The sequence below is a fragment of the Homarus americanus genome, unplaced genomic scaffold (assembly GCF_018991925.1).
Source record: "Homarus americanus isolate GMGI-L3 unplaced genomic scaffold, GMGI_Hamer_2.0 scaffold54443, whole genome shotgun sequence".
In the NCBI taxonomy this organism is placed as follows: domain Eukaryota; kingdom Metazoa; phylum Arthropoda; class Malacostraca; order Decapoda; family Nephropidae; genus Homarus; species Homarus americanus.
The window spans coordinates 9652907-9679934 of record NW_024750852.1 but is presented as its reverse complement, the minus strand read 5'-3'; the positions used below and the strand labels follow the sequence as shown (position 1 = coordinate 9679934).

Sequence of the window (27028 nt, the reverse complement as noted above, 5' to 3'; positions counted from 1 at the left end):
AAATATGTTATCTTTTGTGCAAAATATATGACATTAATATTCAAAATATTCCTGGTCTTACAAGGAATTCAGCAATGTCAATTATATTATCCTAACTTTAATCTGAGGTATTATTTATTACTAAATGTTAAAATTTCGTTTTTTCACCCTACATTTCTCTTGTAGGGATGGTTGGTGGGGGGTGGGGGGGAGGGTTGGGACGGACCGACCATCTGGCGCGGTTGGAAGAGGGGGGGAGGCAAGGTGGGGTACTTTGATTGACAGATAGTGTCGTGAAGAATATTTTTTTTTTATTAACTGAAGATATTTGTTTTAGCTCATAAAATTCATACAAATTACCCGGCCAGAATATAATTTACATTGCTGGAATTCTTACAATTTGATGATCATTTTGAATATAAACATCATAGATTTTGCATTAGACATACAAATTTTAGATATAATGTTTACTCTGAGTAAATATGTTATCTTTTGTGCAAAATATATGACATTTATATTCAAAATATTCCTGGTCTTACAAGGAATCCAGCAATGTCAATTATATTATCCTAACTTTAGTTTGAGGTATTATTTATTAAAATCTAGTGGTTTTCCCCCCAAAATTTCTCAGAGAGGGAAGAGCCAGCACTGTAGTGTGAGAAGAGGGGGAAGGAGTTGAGTCCATTATTTTAATGGACATTAACTTGGCGACTGTATTTCTCTATTTCTCTTAAGTGTTAATTGTGTGCATGTACCATCATAAAATTAAGATGTTATTTTTACTAGAACATAGATATTGTGTCCGAAAAAGTAGAGTTTGGGGGTCGGGCCAGTCTCTATTGGAATTAATCCCATATGTTCTGTTGTTCACTTAACGCGGTTTTCACTTAACACGGTACCCTGTGGGTTCAATTGACCGTGTTTAGCGGGGTACTACTGTACTGTATATATACTGTATGTAGATTGTAAAAATTTAAATAAAAGAGAAAAACTAAATACGTAGCATTTAAAGTGTACTGTACAGTGTTGTGGCTTGGCGCGGGGTTATGCAGTGTTTACAGTTCACGTTCGACATCACATGTTCAATTGATTTATGTGTTTTGTTTGTGAACAATTGCAGAAATAATTTATGTAATATTTATGTATACAGTATACCTGTACAGTATATGTAAATTGTAAAATTTTAAATAAGAGAGAAAAACAAAATACATAGCGTTTTAGACCCGCGCGCTCTGTTTACTCCGCACGTTCAGTTTGAAACACGTGTGAAGTTTTTAAGCGTCCTCAGTGAATTCTGATGACTGTTTCTCCAATTTTGTGACTATGGAAAAGAAGAATGTCTCTGGGAAGCGTTCTGGTGATCGCATTTCCGGTGGTGATCGTAAAAGAAAGGCTATAACACTTGAAGAAAAGCTTGATGTTTTATGACTCCTCAACATCAACCTTCTCCCCCATCAAGTTATATTCATATTTTTTCAAGGTAAAGTGTAACATTTGCTGTATGATTTCATTGTTAGATATGAATGTAACATTTATTTAGACTGTGCTATCCTTTGTGTTAGGCTAACTACAAATTTTTTTTTCGATTTGGAGTAATCTGCACCTAACCCTATTCTCTCCATAAGCTCTGTTATTTCTATTACGCGAATTTCTATAACACGATGTTTTACAAGAACACAACTATCGCGTTATAGCAGAACTACCTGTATGTATGTTGTGTTGTCAAAATAAGAGAAACAATTGAGACCCTGCAATTGTGTGTAAATGTGGCAGAAAGTCAGATCAGCAACCTGGGACTTGGTCACAATTTTCGTGATGCCATATGGCAGCAGGGTCTACCAATATCTTCCCAGGCAGTAGTACCCTGTACCTCCCTACTACCGAAACCAGTGAAACCACCAGTGAAACCGTTGCTTGATAATTATACAGCCCTTTTGGCACAAGTACACACACCTCTTTGAATAACATCACTTAGAAATGCTTATCAGTCGTCATTTTCATCAATTTAAAAAAAAATCTGTATAAGAAGGTGAAATCTTTAATACAGCACTCATTTTATACACCTGGTCACCTCCACATCTTAGGGGCTGTAGTGTTTACATTCTTTCTCTTGTTTTTGTCTGTATGACAACGACGGGAAATATTTTCCAACAGTAGAAGGTAAGCAATTGTAAACATGTATATCAACGTCTACATAAAACAAAAAATCTTTATTTAAAAACAAAATAAAAGTAAAAAAACAACTCTTTTTTGCAAAACCAGTGACTGATTGGTTCTACATAATTATAAAACTGAAGAAAATAAGTCCTCCATTGTAGCTGTATTAAAATTAATGTAGAAAAATTAATATGGTTGTTTTAAGTAATGTTATTTAATGTTAATAAATGGAACAATGGAAGAAGCTAACAATTAAGGGTAAAAAAAAAGTGAGATCACATATGTAAGTGGGGTTTTTAAAGTCTAAATGGGTATCCAAATATGAGAGCCTACTGTAAATAGGTGTCCAAATATGAGAGCCTACATATAAAGAAACAAACATTCCTGCATTTGAGACCAGCAGACAACCTTTAGCAATTCCTCAATAGATGGCATTGCCGCACCACTGCCATTAGTACACACACCACACAGCAGCAAGGGTTTATTTTTTTTTATTTTTTCCAATATATCAACAATATTAGTTAAATCAATAGTTTTATAGTACTGTATAGAGAATACTTGTAATTGTTAAGTACTGTAATGAGGTAACAGTCTTTGTAAGGGGCTGATTTCAAAAACCTCTGCTACAACTCATCGACTAACATCCTGGAAGACGCATGGTAATTTTCGAGGTATATTTTTGTCATAAAAAGTGCGTCTTTTAAGCCGAAAAATACGGCATGTTAAACCTGCGTATGTTAAGGGCCGACTGTATTGCCAATTGGCAATGCGGTATTTTTTATTTTATTTGATTTTTTAGTAAAATTATTATTTATTTCTCACATTTTCTGGTACTACAGTAAACACGCAACCCTGGTCCCTAATAGCAGTGGATAATGAGGAGTATGTATCAAAAAATATGTGGTGCTGCTAGCTGGGGACACAATCCCCCCAATTACATTAAATCTTATGTGGATTATTGCCTAGATATTTGCAGTTTCATTAATTGTAATGATGTTTAGGAATGCATCGCTTGCAATAACCGGGTATTCCTGTATACTGTATTTCTATTCGAGATACGAAAATTCACTTAACGAATATTTTTTTAACTTAACCCATTCGTATCTCAAAGGATTTGAATAAAGGATAAATTATAATTAATATTAATAATTTTGTATAGGAGGTTCCTTATTATATAAAATTGAAACATGACTGTACAAGGGAGTATCTTAAATTTTCTGCAAGATGTTAGTTTTCAAAATGTTCTTGGTCTTTCTCATAATTTATAAGTTTGATTTCATCATAATTTATCTTTTGCAGGATACGGAACATAGAGGAACATGCATCAGCAGATGTGGAGAAGATGATCCTGGGCAACAAGTGTGATGTAAATGACAAGAGACAGGTGAAAAGATTGTTTGTTTATGAGTTTGATAATTTTTTTAGATTTTTTTAAGATTACTTTGAGAAGCATTCATATCAGAATTCTTGCTAAATGGCTGAAATTGATGACAAAACTATATTTGAACATTGTTCATTGTGAACAAATGATAGTACATGTACTAAAAGATGAATACTGTACACAATTAGGAGTGTTACAAAAAAGAAGGTAAGCACTGGGAGGCTTTAGTCAACTTAATGCAACATCAGTATCCATAGATCTGTAATAAACAGAATAAATAGGAATTTCAAATTTAGAATGATAAAGCTTCAGATAACACAAATAAACATAATATAAGGAATATAAGAGAACTTCAAACAATGTAATCTAGAGCACTTAACCAACTAAGCATAACACATCATTCACCCCTGCCTTTAAAACAACCATCAGCATACAATTACAGTGCATAATCGCTCAGATAGGATGGCATATGTCTGGAACGCAACGAGTGATGGGGAGGGGGCCGAGTTGGCGATGCATCTGGCTGACGATTTCTCTTGTGATCTGCCATTTCCAGCTGCTTGTCCCTCTCAGCTACTGGGTGTTCATCTAAACTTTGTTTAGGAACACGTTCATTGCTGGCCTTGTCTTGAGGTGTCTCTGCGCCTGATTCAACATCTTTGGGCGCGAGATGGCACAGAGACACTGGTTTTCCCTCCATCTGGCAATCTGACGCTCGCATACAGTCTTTTGAGTCGTTAACCTTTTTTTTTTTTCGGGGAATAGCCCACCCGGGCACAGGTCATCGACCCACAACGGGTCGTGCAGAGTGGTATTAGTGGCAGTTCACAGCAGCGATCGAATGCAGTGGAGAGCATCCATGAGGACATCTTCGCAATGAGTAGTAGGTAGATTTCTGGATTTCAGCGCAAGTGTCACTGTTCTCCAGATGATACCATTATAGCACTCCACTTGCTCATTACCCTGGGGGTTGTAGGCGGTCATCCGACTAGTAGCAACTCCACGCTGAGGCAAAAACTGCTTCAGTTCGCCTGACATGAACGACGCTCCACGATCGGAATGAATACAGGCTGACATGCCAAAGATTGAGAATAATGAACAGAGACACTTTATCACAGTGTTTGTTGACATATCAGAGCATGGGAAGGTGAATGGGAACCTCAAATATTCATCAATTATAGTAAGTATACAGTCGGCCCTTAACATACGCGGGGGATAGGTAACAGAGATACCCGTGAATGTTAAACATCCATGTACTTTTGCTGCCCCCAAAAAACCCTGGCCCCCATGTCCTTATTTACCGTATATACCTGTGTGTAGTTCGAGTTTTTAAGACCAAATTATTTGGCAAAAAATTGGGGGTCGACCTCTAAACGGGTAATAGTTTCGTTAGGTTGAAAAATATTTACCAGTAACTACCAGTAAACAATGGAAACGACACACCAACGCACCACCAGCTGTGAGTGTCGGTACAGTTGCCAGGGCAGATCTCTTGCATCATCATAGCAAGCCCAAAGTAGCCAAATGCATGGTATGGTATGCACAGGACGATGTAAAACATGATATTCATTTTTTATAGTTTATTTATAGATACTGTACATAAATTTTTGTTCATTACATTTGAAATATCAATCTTTGTTAATTAAATTTGAAACAAAAGAAAACTACGATACCGTACTGTATTACGTATGTCATTTTAGCAAAAATATTACATTTCCATATTCTCAGAAATGTTACATCACATGTATATTTTACCTAAACTGCACCTGAATGAATATATTCTCAGAAATAAATAGTAGTTTTGCTGAAAAGTGATGTATTTTAATGTAAAATAGGGTAAAATACATGACGAAAACAAAAGACTTTACCTAACCTTCCGATGTTCAAGAGAAGTTACTAATTTTTTTAATAGTTTTTGGTTAAAATACTGTTATATTACAATGATATTCTATTCATACTGTGCTTGATATACTACAGTCACGAAAATGTAATATTTTTGCTGAAATGTCGTACGTATTACAGTGGAAATGGGATAAAATCGTGACTAAAACAATGACTTTCGCTTTTTTTCGTTCAAAAGATGTTACCGTAATCGCTTTTCGAATGGTTTTCAGTTAAATAAAACTGTTGCAACACAAGTGAATTAGGATAGAATATTATTGTAATACAGTAGGATCTCGCTAATAACGACTTCCACAATAAAATTTTTGACATTCACGGTAAGTTACAATAGATAACCATTTTCAATAATAACGTCTGGATTCTCTTGAATAACGGAAATTAGATTTCGCGGGAAGCGTCCGAGCACATCAATGATAGTGTTTGTTTGGCTGCCATGTTGATGATGTAGTTGTCCGCTCTGCCTCACACTCACTCTCACACACGCTCTGTGGAATACAGCACTGCGCCCACGTGTGAGATTTTTGCCTCTATAACCAGTAGTTGCGAGGGTCGGTGATCAACAATGGCTTCCGTGTTTTTGCCTATGGTGGTTGGGGGAGGTGGTGGAGGGAGTGATTTACCACCTGAGTGCCCGAGAATTTTTAAAGTGAATGAGAAAAAAGACCCCAAAGCTAAGAGACAAAACCACAAGAAGCGTGCCTACTCGGTCACGGATAAAGAACAGATTGTTAAGCTCATTGAAAGTGGTGCACGGAACATTGATATTGCGAAGAAATTGAACTGTCCAGAGTCTACAGTGCGAAATATTAAGAGGAACTTAGAGGAGACCAAGAAGAGTATTGCGCAGGCTAAGAAATATTTCGGTAGTGATGGAAATGCAAGGCGAGCTATGAAAGATAAAAGTGATAGAAACAGGTTGATAGTGATAACAGAGCATTTTCTTGTGAAATGGTTAGCTTGTAGAATGAAAGACAGTGCAAGTGTTAGCTGCCCTCAGATACGAGATCAAGCAAGGGTATTGTACGCTGCTGTAGCTCGAAAGAAAAACATTAAGCCTCCCCCTCCTTTCAATGCCTCAGTAGGGTGGCTGCATAAGTTTAAGATTAGAAGTGACACAAAGTATGCAAAGTAACAGGGTGAGGCTTCGTCTGCTGAGTTAGTGGCTGCAGATTCCTTCCCTGAAATTGCCAATCAAATCATTCAACAGGGAGGTTATACCCTGGATCAGATTTTTAACTGTGATGAGACCGGGTTGTTTTGGAAAAAATACCCTAAAGCAACATTTATCTCTAAGAAAGAAAAACAGACAAAAGGTGTGAAAATGGCAAAGGATCGCTTTAGTGTCCTCCTAACCTGTAATGCTTCAGGTGACTGCCTCATGAAGCCTCTGGTGATTTACAAATATAAAAGACCAAGAGCTTACAAGGGATGTGATATGTCCAAACTGAATGTCTACTGGGAAAAGACAAATAAAGGCTACATGTCCACGGAGTTATCAAAGAAGTGGTTTGATGATTGTTTTGTTAAGGATGCCAAAGAATACTGCTGGAAGAAGAATGTACTGTATCCTTCAAAGTGGTGCTCTTTCTAGACAATGCCCCCAGTCATGCACGATTTCTAGTTGGATGTCACCCTAGCGTTGAGGTTGTGTTTCTTCCACCAAATGCAACCTCCAAAATACAGCCACTAGACCAAGAAATCATAGCGAATGTAAAATTGCTGTACTACAAATATGTCCATGACAAGATGAGGAAGGAAACTGATAAGCAAGAAAAAGTGAAGGAAATTGCTGAAACTGTGAGCAGTAGCGAGGAGGAGGAGGAGGGTCCACCCCTCTCCGCCTCCGTTACTCCGCCTGCCTCACTCACAGCCTCCGCCACCACTCCTCCTCCTGGCGTACCTTCAACCTCCACAGTGACTGTTACTGCCTTCTGGAAAAATTATAACATTTGCCAGGCAGTCAATTTCTTTGTAAAAGCCTGGGGAAATACTACGAAAGCAACCATTAGGCATGCCTGGTCGGCACTCCTGCCACAGCTCAAGTCTGCCGAGACGAAGAGACAGCAGCCAGCAGAGCTAATGAACCAAGTGTTGGAAACTGTCCGCAGTATCCCAGCCCCAGGATTTCAAGAAGTGACTCAGGAAGATTTAGAAGAAATGATGCAAGAAGGTAACACAAATGACGTCGAGGATCTCCTGGAGGATGAGGAAGGTGGTGAGAGTGGTGATGCAGAAAGTGATGCATGGGAGACCGAGCAGAGGAAAGTGACGATACAGAAGCTGTCACTCTTATTGGGTGTCTTTACCAGCCTTCAAGAGATGATCCAAGACATTGAGAGTGAATCAAGTGAAAGGGAGCACGGGATTGGAGTTATAGAATCTATTTCAAGGAAATACCAGGCGCAGTACAACGAGCGAGTGAATGCCCAGCAGCAGTCACCCGTCACTCGCTTTCTTTCACAAAGCCGGCCAGCCGAGGAAGACCAACAGAGAGAGATTGAAGTTGATGAAGACATTGATGACATTGGGGAAATGCCTGAAGATTTTGACTTTGCGGGGTTTGATGAAGTGTTAGCAAAAGTGGGTGAACCGGGTGCGAGAGGCCAGTATGGGGACGGGGGTTCAACGCAGTAGCCTCCATGCCCAGCCACGGAACAATAAACACACCAAGCACCTCAAAAACTCCCCCAAGCTACGGGTAAGTGTTATATTACTCAAATTCTTTAATTTGATGATTGAATAACAAATCTTTTTATTTCAGCTAACAAAAAGTGTTAGGCAGGGCTTCAAAGGGGAACAAATGGGTGAAATTCCTGGGGCGGTGGCACCAATAAACCCTTTTTACATGTATTTTAATGTCACACAAATAACGTTTTTGCTAATAACGTCATTTTTCAGGCACCTATTAGACGTTATTGGCGAGAGCCTACTGTACAACAGTTTTTTAACTGAAAACCATTTGAAAAGCGATTACGGTAACATCTTTTGAACGAAAGAAAGCGAAAGTCATTGCTTTTGTCACTTTCCACTGTAATACGTACGTCATTTCAGCAAAAATATTACTTTTCCATATTCTCAGAAATATATAGTAGTTTTGCTGAAACATAATATATTTCAATGTAAATTAGGATAAACTACATGAAAACAAAAGACTTTACCTAACCTTCCGATGTTATAGATATGTTACTCGTTTTTTTAATAGTTTTCGGTTAAAATTCTGTTATATTAGTGATATTCTATTCATACTGTGCTTGATATAATACATTCTCGGAAATGTAATATTTTTGCAGCTACAGTGGTCCCTCGGTTAACGAGCACAATCCGTTCCAGCAGGTTGCTCGTTAACCGAAAAACTCGTTAACCGAAACCATTGTTTCAATGGGTTTTTGGGTAATTGGTTCCAGCTCACCGAAAATTGTCTAAATTCAACAAAAAAGGTAGAAAAGTACACTTACTTTGAGGTGTGTATGTAGAAGGCTCCTGGATGATGATGATGATGATGATGGGAATTAGAATGAGGGTGGAGGAGAAGGGGGAAGAGAAGGCATTGGGGTGGAAGAGAAGTCACCCCATGGCGCCATTTCACCCATAAAATATGTAAAATAAATTTCAAAATGACCAATAATTTGCTTGGAAACACAGAAAAAAGCGTTTAGTTGGAGAGTCTCAAGCAAGATGTTACCTCCACTGAAAACAGAGAGAGACTAACGCCTGTCTGGTGTGTTGCCAGGCTGGATGGCGCGCCAGAAACTAGTTTCTTTACCTTCAATTATGTTCAATAATTGTTAAAATGACTAAAAAAGTTAATATTAAACTTTAAAAATTATTGAATAGTATAAACTTCTTGATATTTACTAAAATAGTAAGGAATTTAAGCCCTAAAATCGATTACTGTATTGGCGGACTAATACTACAGCTGGTGGACCGCCAAATGTGAGCGAAAACATGTTGAAGTCGGCTCGTAAAAAACTCGTTAATCGAGGGATTGCTCGTTAACCGAAGTTAAGAATCTTATGGAAGGTAAATCGTTAACCGAAGTGCTCGTTAACCGAGGTGCTTGTTAACCGAGGGATCACTGTACAATGCTGATGTAAACACAAGCGTGGTTACAACGAGACTGACTGAGTGAGGGAGAGCTATGCGTGTGTGTGTGAGGTTGCGGGAGCGGGCGGTGTCCCGTGTTCGGTGCCGCGCGCTAGTTGAATGGCGCGTGATTTGAATGTACTTCAATTACTTCAATGTACAGAATATTCCTCCGGTGGGGCAATCCGTGTATGTTAAACCCGCGTATGTTAAGGGCCGACTGTATACCGATTTCTTGTCTTAGAAGGAAGAGGTCCCTTGAAATCCACATTCAGCCTTTCAAAAGGCTGAGTAGCTTTTATGAGGGTACCAGAGTCTGATCTGAAGAGTCGCAGCTTAAGTTCCGGACATATAGGGCAAGTGGTAGTCATCGCCTTTGTCACTGATAGAGTAATGCTCGGATGACATAATTTGTTTTGAAGAGTCTGCAGATCATCTGTAGCAGATACTGAACTGCATATGTGTGAGAACGCATCCGCGGCAGCATTTTCCTTACTAGGACGATAGACAGTGTCATAACTGAAGCATGATAGGTCAATTCACCATCTAGTGATTTTCTCATTCTTGACTTTGCTCGAACATTTGGGGTTGAGCATGAAGGCGGCTGACCTCTGATCTGTGACCAACCGAAAATGCTGTCCAATTAAGTAGTATCTCCAGTTTCTCAATGCCTCCACTATGGTGTAGGCCTCTATTTTGACAGAAGAGTGCTCCTGCTCTGAAGCTGTGTCCTTGAAAAGAAAGTCACAGGTTGACCAGACTGACTCAATGAAGCAGCTATAGTGTACTCTGAAGCGTCAGTTTCCACAACGAATGGTATTGTTGGATCTATAGCAGTCACTGCTGAGCCAGCGATGTCATGCTTAAGGCCTTCAAAAGCTTTGATTTCCAAACTTGACAGTAGGAAACCTTTTGCCTGTGCCAAAGGGTGGATTTTCTCGGAAAATCCAGTACTGTAATTCATTGGGATTAATGTGCAAACATTCCCATAGCACGTCGAAGTGAGTGTGTGTCGTGTGGTACAGGAAGGTCCAGGAGGGGCCCTCAAGCATTCCTGGTCAGGCTTGATTGTGTCATCACTAATTGTGTAACCAAGCAAGTCAACAGAAGTCAGAGAGGAGTTGTATTTGTCATCATTCAGCATTAGGTTATACCTTTTGACCACATCTAAAAACAGTTTGAGGTTGGCGTCATGTTCTGCCCTATCGCGACCACACACTGTCACGTTGTTTATGTATGTGAAAGTGCCATCTAGTTTCTCCTTTGTCACAATGTCATCAATTATGCATTGGAAACTGGCAACTGTTAATAACACCAAAAGGTATTCTACAGAATTGGTATAGATGTCCACCAGCCTTGAATGCAGTGTAGGGTCTCTCTTCCTGTTTGATAGCCACTTGATGATATGCACTGTGTAGATCTAGTGTACTAAGCACACGATATCTCCCTTACCATGTCATCGATCCGTGGTAGTGGATACACGCTTCTAACAAGGTAAAACGATTGATTGTCTGTGAATAATCTATCACCATTCTCCTTTTGTGGCCTTCGGACGAGACCACCAATGCCTGAGCACGCCATGGAGACTTGACTTGGCTCGACGATGCCCTCCTTCAGCATTCTAGACACTTCAGAATCAATAAACTTATTGTTGTTATTTGAATAACGCCTCGATTTCACTGCTATTGGCTTGCAGTCAGGTGTCAGGTAGTCAAACAATGACGAAAATGGGGCTTTAACAGTGGCAAGCCCACACACCGTCAGGGCTGGCTTGGAGCCTCCGAACGGAATTTGAACCACTGAGTGCTGCTGTAGGAAGTCGTGTCCAAGAATAGCATCACTACAGAGGTCCGGCATCACAGACAGTCTAACATCACTGTACTTAGTGTTATTGAGTTCCAGATTAAGTAATACAATATCCTAGAACTCTCAGGGTTAGAGAACTATTTGCCATAGACACCTTTCCCACACAAGGGAAGAATTTCCATCCATGAATGTCTACAATACTAGAGATGACAAAGCTTTCAGAGCTGCCGGTATCAATGAGTGCGGTGACAGGAACTCCGTTTATCTTAGCTTTCATCACAGCCCTTGACAGACAGCCAGAAGATGCAGCAGAGAGTGTCACCAATGTTGAGAATGATTCAGAGGTGGCTGCAGAGGTGAACTTAGCAGATTGGCACACTTTAGCATAATGGCCATTATTTTTGCAGATGAGACACAGTATATCCCTTGCAGGACACTTGGAGCGAGGGTGTCTACCAAGACCACGGAAGAATCATTTCAGATTGGCAGCGCCACTGTTACTGGCTGGTCAGTTGGGGCAGATGTGGGTGAAGCGCTTCGAGGCAGATTTAAAACCGATTTCCGATTTGGAGACGCCATTACAGCATTAATAGTTTCGGGTTGCATATATGAAATAGACTACTTCTGGAACATCTCCAATGTATGGGCTTGTTCATATGCAGGCATCAAGTCTTTTTTTTTTTTTTTTTACGGGAGTTAGCCCACCCTGGCACAGGTTGAACGACCCACAACTGGGCCTAGGGGGCAAAAAAATAAGAACAGAAAGAATTTGAAAATATAAAAAGAAAAGGCTATATTAATCTACTGTACAACGAAAAAGATGCTGGAAAACCAGCTTTTTAAAGTGAGACAGATTGTATGAGTATGGAAACACAGAAGAAGGCAGAGAATTCCACAGTTTGGCTGTGTGAGAAAAGAAGGATGCACTATAACGGGTTATTCTAGTGTGACCGACATCCACAGAGAAACGGTGGGCTCCCCGGGCAAGACGTGTGTTACGCGCCCACAGCCTTGCCGAAGGTACACAGGATGCCAAATCTACTGAGCATTGCCCATTAAAGTGCCTGTAAAAGAGAGAGAGTGAAGCAATATTGTGGCGAAGATAACGGGAAGAAAGATTGTCAACTAAAGGAGGAGAGTTAATAAGACCAAATGCCTTTGATTCCACCCTGTCTAACAGTTGGACAAAAGAAGAGCCACCCCAAATATGAGAGCAGTACTCCGAGTTAGGATGAATGAATCCCTTATATACTTGATGCAACTGCTAAGGAGTGAAGTAGCTACGGCATCTGTACCGCATTCCCAACTTTGGAGGCAGCTTTGTCAATGTTGATGATGTATTTTATTCTCAAGCAGGCGCTGTCGTATTTGGTGAGCTTGAAGTCTGTTAATGAATGCATCTTGATGCAATTGTTACGTGCCTCCTCGGCTGAGACTGCTTGAAAATTACAGTCCTTACTCAGGGTCTTCAGTGCTTGCAGGTACTGGTCCAGAGTTCCTCCAGCTTTTCAACGACGAGTGGCTAAAACGTGTCTGGCAATGATCTCATTTTTAGGTTTGATGTAAAGCTCCTTGAGCGTGTTAACAACATCTTCATATGAGTCACAGTCAGCAATGAATTCGTAGACAGATGTTGCAACGTACAGTGGTCCCTCGGTTAACGAGCACAATTCATTCCAGAAGGTTGCTCGTTAACCGAAACCATTGGTTCAATGGGTTTTTGGGTAATTGGTTCCAGCTCACCGAAAATTACATACAAACTAAAAATAAATGCAGTAAAATACACTTACTTTGAGGTGTGCATGTAGAAGGCTCCTGGTTGATGATGATGATGATGGGAATTAGAATGGGGGTGGAGGAGAAGGGAGAAGAGAAGGCATTGGGGGTGGAAGAGAAGTGACTTCTCTTCCACCCCCAATGCCGCCTTTTTCACCCATCAAATTTTAGTTCACTTGGTGTAATTCAAGATTATTTTCTTTAAATCAACGCTGCACTGCATTATATATTGTCAATTTGTAAAATATATTTCAAAATGACCAATAATTTGACTGGAAACACAGAAAAAAAGCACTTATGTTGAAGAGTCTCAAACAAGATGTTCCTTCCTCTGAACTGGTAAACAAACTGACGCCAAGCTTGGTGTGTTGAGTGGCTGTTTGGCGGGCAAAAAACTAGCTTCCTGTACTTCAATTATGTTCAATAATTGTTAAAATGACTAAAAAATTTAATATAAAACTTTTAAAATAATTGAATAGTACAACCTTCTTGATATTTACTAAAATGGTAAGGAATTTAAGCCTTAAAACCTATTACTGTATTGGCGGACTAATACTACAGCTGGTGGGCAGCCAAATGCAGGCGAAAATATGTTGGGAAAAATTCGTAAGGAATTCGTCAACCGAGGGTTTGCTCGATAACCGAAGTGAAGAATATGATGGAAGGTAATTCGTCAACCGAAATTTCGTTAATCCGAGGCACTCGTTAACCGAGGGATCACTGTAGTTGATCACGAGATTTAGCCTGTTCGGCTGAGTGGCCTCAATTGTGAGTGCATCCAGAAAGTTTGTAGAAGTTTGGTGCCAGTGAGCCCACTGCTTGGCGGCTGACGCTGAGTTTGGGTCCACATCAGAACGGTCTGGCCTCATAAACCTCTCCATCATTAAGTTTAATAAATTATTATGAAAACGAAGGTAAGCACTGGGAGGCTTTATTCAACTTAATGCAACATCAACATCCATAGATCTGTATTAAACAGAATAATCAGGAATTACAAATGAATGATTAAGCTTCAAGTAACAGAATTGGCTTAACACAAATAAACATAACGTAAGAAATATAAGAGAACTTCAAACAATATAATCTAGAACACTTAACCAACTAAGCATAACACATCAAGGAATATTGTTATTTATACAAAAAGTGGGTGGAGCTATGCCACGTCTCTCCATTGGTCAGTTGGTGTTGCTGCTGATTCTTTTCTCCACCAATTCTGTGCCATTATCTGGGCTGCAGTGTGTGACCACAACACTCAGTATATGCTTGATTTGTATTGGGTGCCACGAATATTGATTCTGCAGAAATATAAATTAATAAATTATGGGAAAAAATTAAATGCATTTCAAGTCACAATTTGCACCCCCCTCCTAAGTTCAATGACTTAATCAATAATGACCTTAACTGCCCCATTTTGTTGGAGATTGTACTCCTTGAGTGAAATGATAAATTAACCAAAAGTTTGACCATTGTGGAAGTTTAGTATAATTCCATGTATTAATCTTAAATTTTGAATAAAACCTCTCAACAACTTGCCCTGTAGAAGTCTGAACTCCTACTGAAATTTGGGCAGTGGTTTTGTGTGTATTTAACATGAAACAGGCTTGTTGTCAGGGGAGAATCATGGATTTATTATACAGTAGAACGTCGATATAACACGAGATACGTTCCAAGAGAGGTCGCTTTAAACCGAATTCGCACTAAATCGAAGTGTTTTTTCAATGGAATAATTTAGTTTGGTACTTGAGAGAAACATAAAATACTAAAAAGACTGAGAGTCTACCCAGATGCACCTCAGCCCATCTCTTAGAATAAACAAAATAGTGTTTTTTGTAGTATTATTTAAACACACACTCATAGATCAACACAGCTAAAATTATGGGACATGAAATGGTCTGTTTACTAGCGATCAGCTGATGGGAAGATGGGGGAGGGGGGAGAGGTGAGGTAATCTGTTTGACAGTTTATGCCAAGGTCTAGTGCTTATTTATTTACCTGTCCTTAAGAGTGACTTTAAGTTTTTCTCTTATAAAATGTCACTGAACTGACATGTTCTAATTAATTTGATTCCAAAAGCTAAAATTTTTATCTCTTGTGCAAAATATATGACGTTTATATTCAAATTATTCGCGGTCTTGCAAGGATTCTAGCAAAGCAAATTATATTCTCCTAACTTTAGTCTGTGATATTGTATAAGATAAAAACTATCAGCCTTCTTAAACCCTGGCTGGGAAGATGGGGAAGAGGGAGGGAGGGAGGAAGGGGAGTGACATGTTTGACAGTTGGAGCCGAAGGTCTAGTGAAGTATTTGTATGCATATTATGTATGCTGTATGTATATTAGGTATGTGCTCCATTTATATACACTATTTATTCAGCCTAGCTAGCAGCGTGTGGCAATGTATTTACCATGTCCCACATGCTTAATTAATGTGCCTGGCGACATATGGAAGCTGCTAATGTATCACTTACCACATGTCGCCCGAGAGGCTAGTTGACCCCCATACAGAGTAAGGAGCGCCACCTTCCTTGTGTACCTTCGTTTATCCAGTAAATAGAACCTACGAAAACTCTACAGGTGTTTGTGTTCGCTCCTGTAGATAGAACTTGATACCCAGAACACATGCATGGTGCACTGTTGGCGCAGTGTGTAATTTTACTGGACCATTTATACAAGTGAAGTGTAAAGTTTGTGGCAAGACCGGCTTATGGACCCCTGCTCTGTGTCAACCACCGCTAATGGCCGTCTCCTCCAAGAATTTATAGCAACTTTGAGCAGTGTCAGTGACAGTGATTTTCTGTGAAGTGTATAGTGCATTGTGTGTTTAGTGCCATAACTGTGTGACCTTGTTCTAAAGGATTCCCAAGGTAAAAGGCATGTTCTGGGCATTTGTAAGGAGTAGATTTCATTCCACCCTCCTCTGACCGTGTCCAGAGGGTGACTGCCGACTGACTGCGAGTCGCCCCCTCCACCCCCTCATAGCGAGACACTGCCCGAGACGCACGCGCGCACACACACACACACACACGTACGAACACACTGACTGCGGCCATTCCTTTATATATATTTTATATATATATAATCTACTTATCTGTGCATTTAATTAATTTTTTTGTCTCAGATCTTGTCGATACGACGGGCTAACCGGTCAACACTGATTTAAGACAGAGTACACAGATTAAGTTATTATGTCTCGTGCCTTACGCAGTCGTGGAGCCAACTCCCGGATGAGTCAGTCGGATGAGAGCTCGGCAGATATGGATGATCAGGCTGAACAGGACGCTCCAGCTCCCACCACATCGCGCAGCCCTTCATCTCGATCTTCAGCGTTGCCTTCAGAGATAATTGCTTTAATGAAGTTCATGAGGGATGAAAGGCGCGAGGACGAAGCTAACAGACTTGTGGAGAATGAAGAAAGAAGGCAAGCAGAGGCAGAGAGAGACCACCAACGGACATTGGAAGACAGTGCACGATTTGAAGCTTTGATATCTCGCCTCACTGTTAACCAAGCCCCTGGCTCTAACACTGCCTCGGTATCGACTGGTTCTGATACCTCATCAACGCTTTCTTCACGCCCCCCAGCCCCACCTAAAGCGGCTGCTCAAACACCGCCCATCTTGAAGCCCGATGTGAATTTCCAGACTTTTTGTGAATGGCGGCGACGGTGGACTGATTATGCTACAATGGTGGATCTCCAGAGTTTGTCACAGCCTAAACAACTTATTCAGCTGCGTATGTGCCTGTCCTTGGAAACTCAGCGTGTCTTGGAACATACGTTGCAGGTACCTCCGACCTCGTCATTGTCTGTAGAGGAGGTACTGGACATTCTACAACGGCACATCAAAGGGCAGCGGAATGAAGCTCTGCGCAGGAGGGAATTGTTTAGCTGCAGACAGATGGAGGGCGAGACTTTTGATGCCTTTTATGTACGACTCAAGAGAGCCTCAGAAGAGGTAGATATATGCCCAGGTAACCACCAGCAGTGCGAGGAGACCCAGTTGAAGCAGGTGATCCTGATGGATGTTAAGGACGAGGAGCTTGTCCAACGCCTCACCTCCCTCGACTCTTCCTCTTCTCTTAAGGATGTGTTGACAATATGTCGCTCCTATGAGGCTGCCAGGTGTGCCACCTCTGCCATCCGAGCTCCCCCTACAGCTGTACGCGCTGTGTCCCGGTGCAAGAAGGACAAGAAGCCTACTCCAACGCCTTCGCCCACTACGCCCACACCCGGTTCCTTTTGCAACAACTGTGGTAAGCAGCACGGAACACAGGTGTGTCCAGCTGCTCAGTCTACCTGCAACAGTTGTGACCGTAAGGGCCACTGGTCACTCACAGTACGGTGCCCAGCTAAACGCGTCCAGTGCAATGTGTGCGGTCGTCTGGGCCACTACGACAATTGTTGCCCTACCAACAAACCCAAGGGACAGCGTCGGCGGAAGCAGCAGCGCCCTTCCACCAGTGAGGGCCGCCCACAGTCTTCCAATCAGAAGCATGACGACCCTGGACAACGCTCGAGCCATATTAGGAATGTGTGCTCCCCCTCGCGTCCTAGGACCAAAGTTCCCAAGCACATCAGCGTCATCGTGGCCTACGGCAGTGTGTCATCCCGTCTTCAGATGTTGCCCGACACCGGCGCTGATGCTACAGTCATCGGTCCCCAGCATTTGCAATGCTTGGGGCTCTCTCCAAGTGATCTAGGACCGCCACCCAAGGATCTCCGCTTCACGGCAGATGGTTCACAGATGGCCCCAGCCCTAGGTTCACACCAAGCACAGGTCACCTTTGGCAACAGGTCGTGTCAAGCCTGGATTGATGTGCATAACGGTGTCCCGACTCCTTTGCTGTCCTACAGATATTGTCAAGAGTTGGCCATCATCTCCCAGGGCTTCCCCAAACCTATTCTCGAGGTAAAACACACCAACAGGGTGCAAAAAGGGAGCAGCAGCTACCCTGCTGCCGCCCTACCCCTGCCACTTGCCAGTGACACCTCTCCTTCGGATGCTCGGAAGTACTTCCTGAAGGAATTCAGCGACGTTCTGGTGACCAAGTCCGCTCTGGAATCCAAGCCTCTCAAGAAGATGGTAGGCTCCCCGATGAGGATCCACCTGAGGGACGACGCGAAGCCCTTCGCTATCTACACCCCTCGACTGGTCCCCCTGGCCTTTCGCAAGGCGGTCAAAAAGGAGCTGGACTCCATGGTCGCCCAAGAAATTATTGCACCAGCCGGTGATGACCCGTCTCCATGGTGTCACCCTATGGTAGTCGTCGCAAAACCCAAAGGTGGTGTTCGGATCACCACGGACCTCTCCAAGCTCACAGCCAGGTGTCTCGTCCTGCGCACCCTTCTCCCACGCCCTTTGCAGCTATACGCAGTGTGAACCTAAAGGCTCGCTTCTTCACGACGATGGACACCCTGTGTGGATACTGGCAGATAGAGCTTGCCGAAGAAGACCGACCACTTACAACTTTCATTACCCCGCATGGACGTTACAGTTATTGCCGTGGCCCCATGGGATTCGCCGCTACAGGAGACGCTTTCTGTCTTCGAGGTGATATGGCTCTACAAGGTCTGGCGAACTGCGTGAAAGTGGTCGACGACATACTCACGATGAGGATTACATGGATCACCTCTGCTGTATTTACGAGGTACTCAACAGGTGCTGGAAGCACGGCATCACCCTAAATGCCGACAAGTTTGTTCTGGCCAGCTCTTCAGTGGACTTTTGTGGGTACACCCTCTCAGGGAACGGTATCGCAGCTGACCCGGAAAAGGTCCGCGCCATCACGGATTTTCCCACCCCTGCTAACCTCACCGACTTGAGGTCCTTCATCGGTCTCGTCATCCAGTTAGCAGAGTTTTCGCCGGACATCTCCGCAGCTGCCCAACCACTTCGCCCCCTGATGAGCCCCACGATGACATTCCTGTGGACCCCCGACCACGACAAGGCCTTCCAGCAAGTGAAACAGGCCCTGTTTAGTCCACCTGTCCTCGCCACGTTTGACCCAGCCTTGCCGACGGTTCTGCAGACAGATGCCTCACGCTTGTACGGCTTGGGATACGCCCTATTGCAGGATCACAGTGGAGGGCAGTTCCGGCTCGTCCAGTGTGGCTCGCGTTTCCTCTGACACCGAGACGCGCTACGCCACCATTGAGTTGGAGCTGTTGGCTGTGGTTTGGGCTATGTCCCCGTGCAGGTTTTATCTCATAGGCCTGCAACACTTTCTCCTAGTGACCAACCATCGCCCGCTTGTCCCGATCCTCAACCACTACACACTGGACGCCGTTGAGAACCCTCGCCTCCAGCGTCTGAAAGAGAAGCTCTCGGCGTACATCTTCACAGCAGTGTGGCGTGCTGGTAAGGAGCTCTGCATCCCTGATGCCTTATCCCGCTCTCCTGTCAGCCTCCCTACTCCAGAAGACCATGTGCTCGACGCCGACCTCCCTCTTTCCGTCAGGACTGTGGTCACTCTACACGCCGTCCAATCCCTTCGTTCGGACCTGTCACCAGATGACGACAAGGCTATGGAGGACCTTCGAACAGCGGCCCGAGATGACCCTTCCTACGTCCGACTCGTCGAGTGTGTGAGGAATGGATTTCCTAGCAACCGCTACGACCTTCACAACACCCTGCTCCCGTATTGGAAACTCCGCGATGAACTCTACTGCGACGGAGACCTTGTTCTGTACGGAGCACGTGTAGTTGTCCCTGCTGCCTCACGTCCCCATGTCTTGGCTCGCCTTCACGACAGTCACCGTGGAGCTGAAGCCACCAAACGACGTGCACGACAGACAATGTTGTCCGTGCATGTGAGCCCTGCCAAGTATTACAACCCAGCCAGCAGCAGGAACCCTTCATGAGTGACGACAACCCCACCTGTCCCTTTGAGTCTGTGTCGGCTGACTTTTTCTGTGTGTCAGGAAAGTCCTTCCTTGTTATCGTCGACGGTCTCTCTGGTTGGCCGGTTGTCATCAAATGCGGTAATGACACGACGTCTGCCGCCACCATCAGCAAGTTCCGCCACTACTTCCGTGACGTGGGCGTTCCTGTACGCCTGTGAACCGACGGAGGGCCCCAGTTCACAAGCCGGGACTTTGCTGTGTTCCTTGACCGATGGGGAGTCCGGCATGTGTTGTCATCGCCCCATTACCCGCAGTCCAGCGGCCACGCTGAGGCTGCTGTCAAATCCCTGAAGCACCTCATCCTTAAGGTGGCCCCTTCGGGGAATATTGACTGCGAGTCCTTCGACCGGGGTCTCCTTGAACTCCACAACACACCTAACTATACCGGACGCTCCCCTGCCCAGGACTTGTATGGACGCCCCCTTCGTTCTTGTGTCCCTGCTCACCCTCAATCCTTCTCCAAGGAGTGGCAGGCCAAGACAGAGGATTGTGATTGCCGAGCCGCCGAACGTGTTCAAGACGTCGTCGCCCGCTACAACGACCACGCCCGTTCTCTCCCCAGGTTGAGTGTCGGCACCCAAGTCCGTGTTCAGGACCCGACCTCCTTACGTTGGGACAAAGTAGGGGTAGTCATGGGTCTCGGTAGATCACGGGACTACCAGGTGCGGTTACCCAGTGGTCGTGTGTGGTGGAGGAACCGCCGTTTTCTCAGACCCGTAACAATGCCTTCTGCTGACCCCGCCACCAGTGTTGAGTCCCATACCCTTCCCAGTGATCAAGTCCCTCGACGCTCAGAACGGATCGAAAAGAAAAGGTTCGCTCAAGACTTTGCTATGAGCGTATAGGGGGAGGGAGGTGTATGCATATTATGTATGCTGTATGTATATTTTATATGTGCTCCATTCATATACACTATTCAGCCTAGCTAGCAGCGTGTGGCAATGTATTTACCATGTCCCACATGCTTAATTAATGTGCCTGGCGACTTATGGAAGCTGCTTATGTATCACTTACCACATGTCGCCCGAGAGGCTAGTTGACCCCCCATACAGAGTAAGGAGCGCCACCTTCCTTGTGTACCTTCGTTTATCCAGTAAATAGAACCTACGAAAACCCTACAGGTGTTTGTGTTTGCTCCTGTAGATAGAACTTGATACCCAGAACACATGCAGTATTTATTTGTTTATTTATGTCCTTGAGCTTGAGTATTTGTGTTTTGTTTATAAAATGTCACAGAAGTGACCGGGGAGAATATAATTTACATTGCTGGAATTCTTATAAGATAATGATTAATTTGAATATAAACATGCTATAGTTTGCTCTAGACAAAAATTTTAGTAATCATTTAGTACATTATTTTGAGTACATGTACAGTACAGCTTTGCCCTTAGGACAGTGTAGCGTGCCCAGAGAAATATTAGGCGTGAATTTTAAAATATGATGCGTCAGATTGACTCGCACAAAATAGGAAAGATTCGCTTTAAATTAAAACATTGTCCTTAATTGTGGGTGTCGCTTTAAATCATTCATCTTAAATTGAATTGCTTTAAATCGACGTTCTACTGTAATAATTCATAAAATCTATGAATCACAGGGTTGAGACGAATTGACTGTTCCGATCATTTACTTTAAATCTAATACATTATCATTGTATTTTAACAATTAACCTCATAATGGTCACTGACATCAAATAAGTCATCCCTTGTTTTACGTTAATTGGTGACTGCCGTAGTTTACATCACGTTAAGCTAGGGTTCCGTAGGCTTTGCTAAGGGCTCCTATTGGTTCAGATCTGTAGAATAACTCATTTTATATGACTTAGTAACTTGTATCTATAAATAGATGAATGTGTGTTTGTAGTTGTGGTGAAGGGAGGATCATCATTCTCCTGTCTTCCACATTACAGTGGTGCCATATCTCCCAGTGAAAACTTTCAAGACACTATCTGACATGCAACTTTGTGCTTCCAGTATACTGTACATAGTGTATACAAGGTACAGCATATAAAACTAATTATACAGGCATCCTGACGTTATGGAATTTCGCCTTTACACAATTTTGAAATTTAGACCATAATGTCAGGTTATGGAAAAAATTCACACTTACGGAATTTAAAAAAATAAAATACCGTATATACTCGTCTATAACCCCCCTTCGTATATAGGTCGACCCCGATTTTATGACCAAGAAATCGTTAATTTATGATATTCCTCGTTTATAGGTCGACCCAAGTTTTTGAGGGTAAAGGAACAACAAAACCTTCAGAGAAACACTAAGTCCTATAAACTTGTTTACCATTTATTATTACGACACTTTACACTGAAACGCGGGTAGTTTCAACAAAAATATTGTATATTTCCATTCAAGTATTTATTCAAGTCAATTAGGAGGGAATATTATTGTAATACAACAGTTTTTTAACTAAACCATTCGAAAAGTGATTACGGTAACATCTTTTGAACGAAAGAAAGCCAAAGTCATTGTTTTCGTCACGATTTTATCCCACTTTCCACTATAATACGTACGTCATTTCAGCAAAAAATATTACATTTCCGTGAATGTATTATATCAAGCACAGTATGAATAGAATATCATTGTAATATAACAGAATTTTAACCGAAAACTATTAAAAAAACGAATAACATCTCAAGAACATCGGAAGCTTAGGTAAAGTCTTTTGTTTTCGACATGTATTTTATCCTATTTTACATTGAAATACATCACGTTTCAGCAAAACTACTATTTATTTCCGAGAATATATTCATTCAGGCGCAGGTTAGGTAAAATATACGTGTGATGTAATAGTTTTTTAACTGAAAACGATTCGAAAAACACGTGTACCCTCTAGCCCTGTTCAAGGAGAGACTGGGAGAAGCTGTTTGGTGCTGCAGACGATGACAAAGAAAATGATTTTGATGGATTTTAATGAAAATATTCAGAAATATGGTATCGTAATATTTATTCAAGTCAATTAGGATATTATTGTAATACAATACAACAGTTTTTTAACTAAACCATTCGAAAAGTGATTACGGTAACATCTTTTGAACGAAACAAAGCGAAAGTCATTGTTTTCATCACAATTTTATCCCACTTTCCACTGTAATACGTATGTCATTTCAGCAAAAAATATTACATTTCCGTGAAGGTATTATATCAACCACAGTATGAATAGAATATCACTAATATAACAGTATTTTAACCGAAAACTATTAAAAATACGAGTAACATATCTTGAACATCGGAAGGTTAGGTAAAGTCTTTTGTTTTCTGCATGTAGTTTATCCTAATTTACATTGAAATACATCACGTTTCAGCAAAACTACTATTTATTTCTGAGAATATGGAAATGTAATATTTTTGCTGAAATGACGTACGTATTCAGTGGAAAGTGGGATAAAATCGTGACAAAAACAATGACTCGCTTTCTTTCGTTCAAAAGATGTTACCGTAATCGCTTTTCGAATGGTTTTCAGTTAAAAACTGTTATATTACAATAATATTCTATCCTAATTCACTTGTGATGTAAAAGTTTTTTAACTGAAAACGATTCGAAAAACACGTGTACCGTCTAGCTGATACGGCAGAGCCCTGGTCGTGGAGGCTTTGTGTTTGCATCGGCCCTTCTTAAGCAGCTTTTAATTTTAGCGTACGTTGAAATTGTGTTTACCGGTGTATTCTTATTTTCTTGCTTCTTATTTTCCAGAAATATGACAAGTTTTTATATAATACAATGTTACGGTACTTTTAATTTACAAGTATTCATTTTTAAAAATACAGAACACCAAACAAATACTAGTACGGATATTTGCGTGACTCTCCCGCCAAAAAAGACCAAACAGCTGGTACTCTCTCCCTCAGCCCTACCAAAAATAGCCCAACATCTTTCTTGTTTATTCTCTTCCAATTTCTCACTTTAACTGGTATTTTTTACTTCATATTGCCTACATCAGATAAACTACAGTAATTGAGGTTAGATATTGTTATAAATTTGATTACCGGGTCCTGGCAGGTACCGTTAGAACCACCTGACCCTACCAACAGTGTTGCAAGTCAGACAGCATTTTTTTTTTTTACATTTTTGGTGTCTCCATTTGTTAATTTTTTTTCTGTGGGGTTTGCACAATAGTATACTGTTTTACCTACAGTATTGTAAAACGATTTGGGAAAAGAAATACTCGGTAACTTAAAATTTTAAAAGGAAAATTTTGAAACTGGCAACTGTGTGTATTGTAGATGACCTGACTCACATCATATTGATGTTTCAAATTTAATTAACAAAAATTTATGTATCTATAAATAAACTTTTAAAAATGAATACTTTATGTTTTACATACTCCTGTGCATACCATACCATGCATTTGGCTACTTTGGGCTTGCTATGATGACGCAAGAGATCTGCCCTGACAACTGTACCGACACTCACAGCGGGTGGTGCGTTGGTGCGTCGTTTCCATCGTTTACTGGTAGTTACTGGTAAATATTTTTCAACCTAACGAAACTATTACCCTTATAGAGGTCGACCCCCAACTTTTTGCCCAAAAATTTGGTCTTAAGAACTCGTGCTATACACGGGTATATACGGTAAATTGTAAAAAATAATGTGTTGATGCATCTGTGGTAGCAAAATGGCGCCAATGGTCTCACAGTAATGACAACGTTTTTGGTCTGTTTGAATCTCCAACCCATGTCCAGTTTTCTCTCATTTTTTGTTTTGTTTTTGTTTACTGTAATACAGGTATTGTACTGTGCAATATTCAAGATGATTGGAAAGAGGCCAGCAAATGCAAGTGCTAGCAGTGGTGCTAAGAGAGCATGAAAAGGTATTTCATTAGAGACAAAATTAGATGCATTGAGGAGGTTTGAGCAGGGAGATAAACTGAGCTACATTGCTAAAACTTTGGGCCTGGCTACCTCCACTGTCGGAACAATCCGTGTTAACGAAGAGAAAATTAGGGCTAGTGCTCAGGTTGCTACTGCACTGTCAGCCCGTACTCTTTATTTTCATTGAAGTGACGTAATGATAAAAATGGGAATCTTACTCAGTGTATGGATAGAGGACCAGACCAAGTGAAATGTGTCCATAAGTACAATGGTGTTACACGAAAAGGCTAAGAGTCTGTATGCAGATTTAAGGCAGGAAGAAGGTGGTAGCTCTGATGAAAAACCCCTTAATGTCAGTAAAGGGTGGTTTGTACCTTTCAAAAAATTTTAAAACTTACATAACATAAAGATGGTAGGTGAAGCAGCCAGCACTGACACTGCCAAAAATTATTCTGCTGAACTAAAATCAATAATTGAGCAGTGTATAATGTTGTTGAAACGGGCCTCTTTTGGAAGCGTATGCCTGCCAGAACCTTTATTTCAACTGAGGAGAAAACAGCTCCTAGGCACAAGGCTTCCAAAGATTATGTGACTCTCCTGTTAGGAGTTAATGCTTGTGTGCCACTCAAAAAATCCAAGGGCTTTCAAAGGCTACAACAAATCCAGGTTGCCTGTAATACGGAACTCCAATAAGTAGGTATGGATGACTGGCAGCCACTTCCAAGATTGGTTTACTAGTTGCTTCTATCCAGCAGTAGAAAGGTACAGTAACCAACAAAATATTGCTAACAAAGACCTGTTACTTCTTGATAATGCTCCCAGCAACCCAGTTAACCTTAATGACCTTTCACCTAACATCAGGGTTGTATACCTGCCCAAGAACACAACTTCCTTGCTGCAGCCTATGGCTCAAGGTGTGATTGCCAGCTTTGAAGCCTACTATCTATGCAAGATATTTAGACAACTTATTGCTGCAATCACTTAGAGATTTCTGAAAAAATTATTCATCATGAATGCTGTAAGTAACATTGCTGAATCTTGGGACGAGGTGAAAAATACAACCAAGAATGCAGTCTGGAAGAATATGTGGCTAGATTGTGTTCATGGTTTTCAAGGTTTTCCCCAGGTCCATACATTGAATCGGGTGCAGCAGGACATTGTAACTCTGGCAAATGATGAAGGGTTCTAGGAAGTAGACCAGGCTGGTGTTGTAGAGCTGTTCAAGTCATACAGAGAGGATCTGTCCAATGAGGACACCTATACAGAAGTTGCATCTACATCCCGTGAATTAATAACAAAGATTTTGACCAAAGCTATTAGTCAACTGCAAGATGTGATTCATACCTTTGAGAAACATGATCCAAACTGTGAATGCAGCCTCAAGTTTAAATCATAACTGGAAAATACCGTGAGAGGATACAGGGAGCTGTACACAGAGAAATTGCACCTTCAACAACAAACCATATTGGACAAGTTCTGTGCCTCAAAACCTCAGCCAGCAGCCTAAGAAGATGATGATGATCCACACGGAGAGGCAGGAGTCAACGGTGACCCACCGTCTCCTTCTTAGTAACTCCAATTGCACCACCTCACCTAACTTAGCACTCAACATTATTTCTGGTAAATAAATTTGAGTGTTTTCTTCATTTATTATCAGGTTGCATCATGAATGACTAATTGTATGTGGTTAAAACCATCTGATTTCATACGTATATGTGCTCGTGTCACATTTTTGGGCCTCAAAATTTTCCGCAGGAACGCATCTCAACTTCTATAATGGAAGCACAGTAAACCCTCGATAACTCTGCATATATGGGACTCTGGCCTTGCTGAGTTATCTCAAATTCTTACTTATTGAGGCACTTCCCCCTTCCTACAAAAATACAAAGATAAAAAATTATTGACCCATATATGTGTACAGTCTCTCCTCAACTTACGACGGGGTTCCATTCCGATGACCAGGTCATAAGTTGAACCGACGAAAATACATGCAATACGTAGAAATTCTAAAATGAAATACAGTGCAGTAAGAGTAATCAATAATGAAAAATTAATAAAATGTTTCTGTGCACTTACCTTTAATGTAGTGAGCTGAATGCACACAGGGCCTCAGTCATTTTTTAATTAAGCATGGAGACCACATTAATTGGATGAAGCAGAGGAGGAGACAGGGCTGGGTGGGCATTGGATCATCTTCAGGGAGTGAAGAGGCAGCAGTGGTT

The 27028-nt window shown here is 41.7% G+C and overlaps 1 protein-coding gene across 2 annotated transcripts in view; it reads left to right on the top strand.

The window, feature by feature from the left end:
- Positions 1 to 27028, top strand: part of LOC121854264 (ras-related protein Rab-8A-like) — a 184235-nt gene that overhangs the window by 66670 nt on the left and 90537 nt on the right. For both annotated transcript variants that reach the window (XM_042348805.1, XM_042348806.1), the window contains exon 3: positions 3436 to 3520. In XM_042348805.1, coding sequence (XP_042204739.1) covers positions 3436 to 3520 — 85 coding nt within the window. The remainder of the gene's footprint in view (positions 1 to 3435; positions 3521 to 27028) is intronic.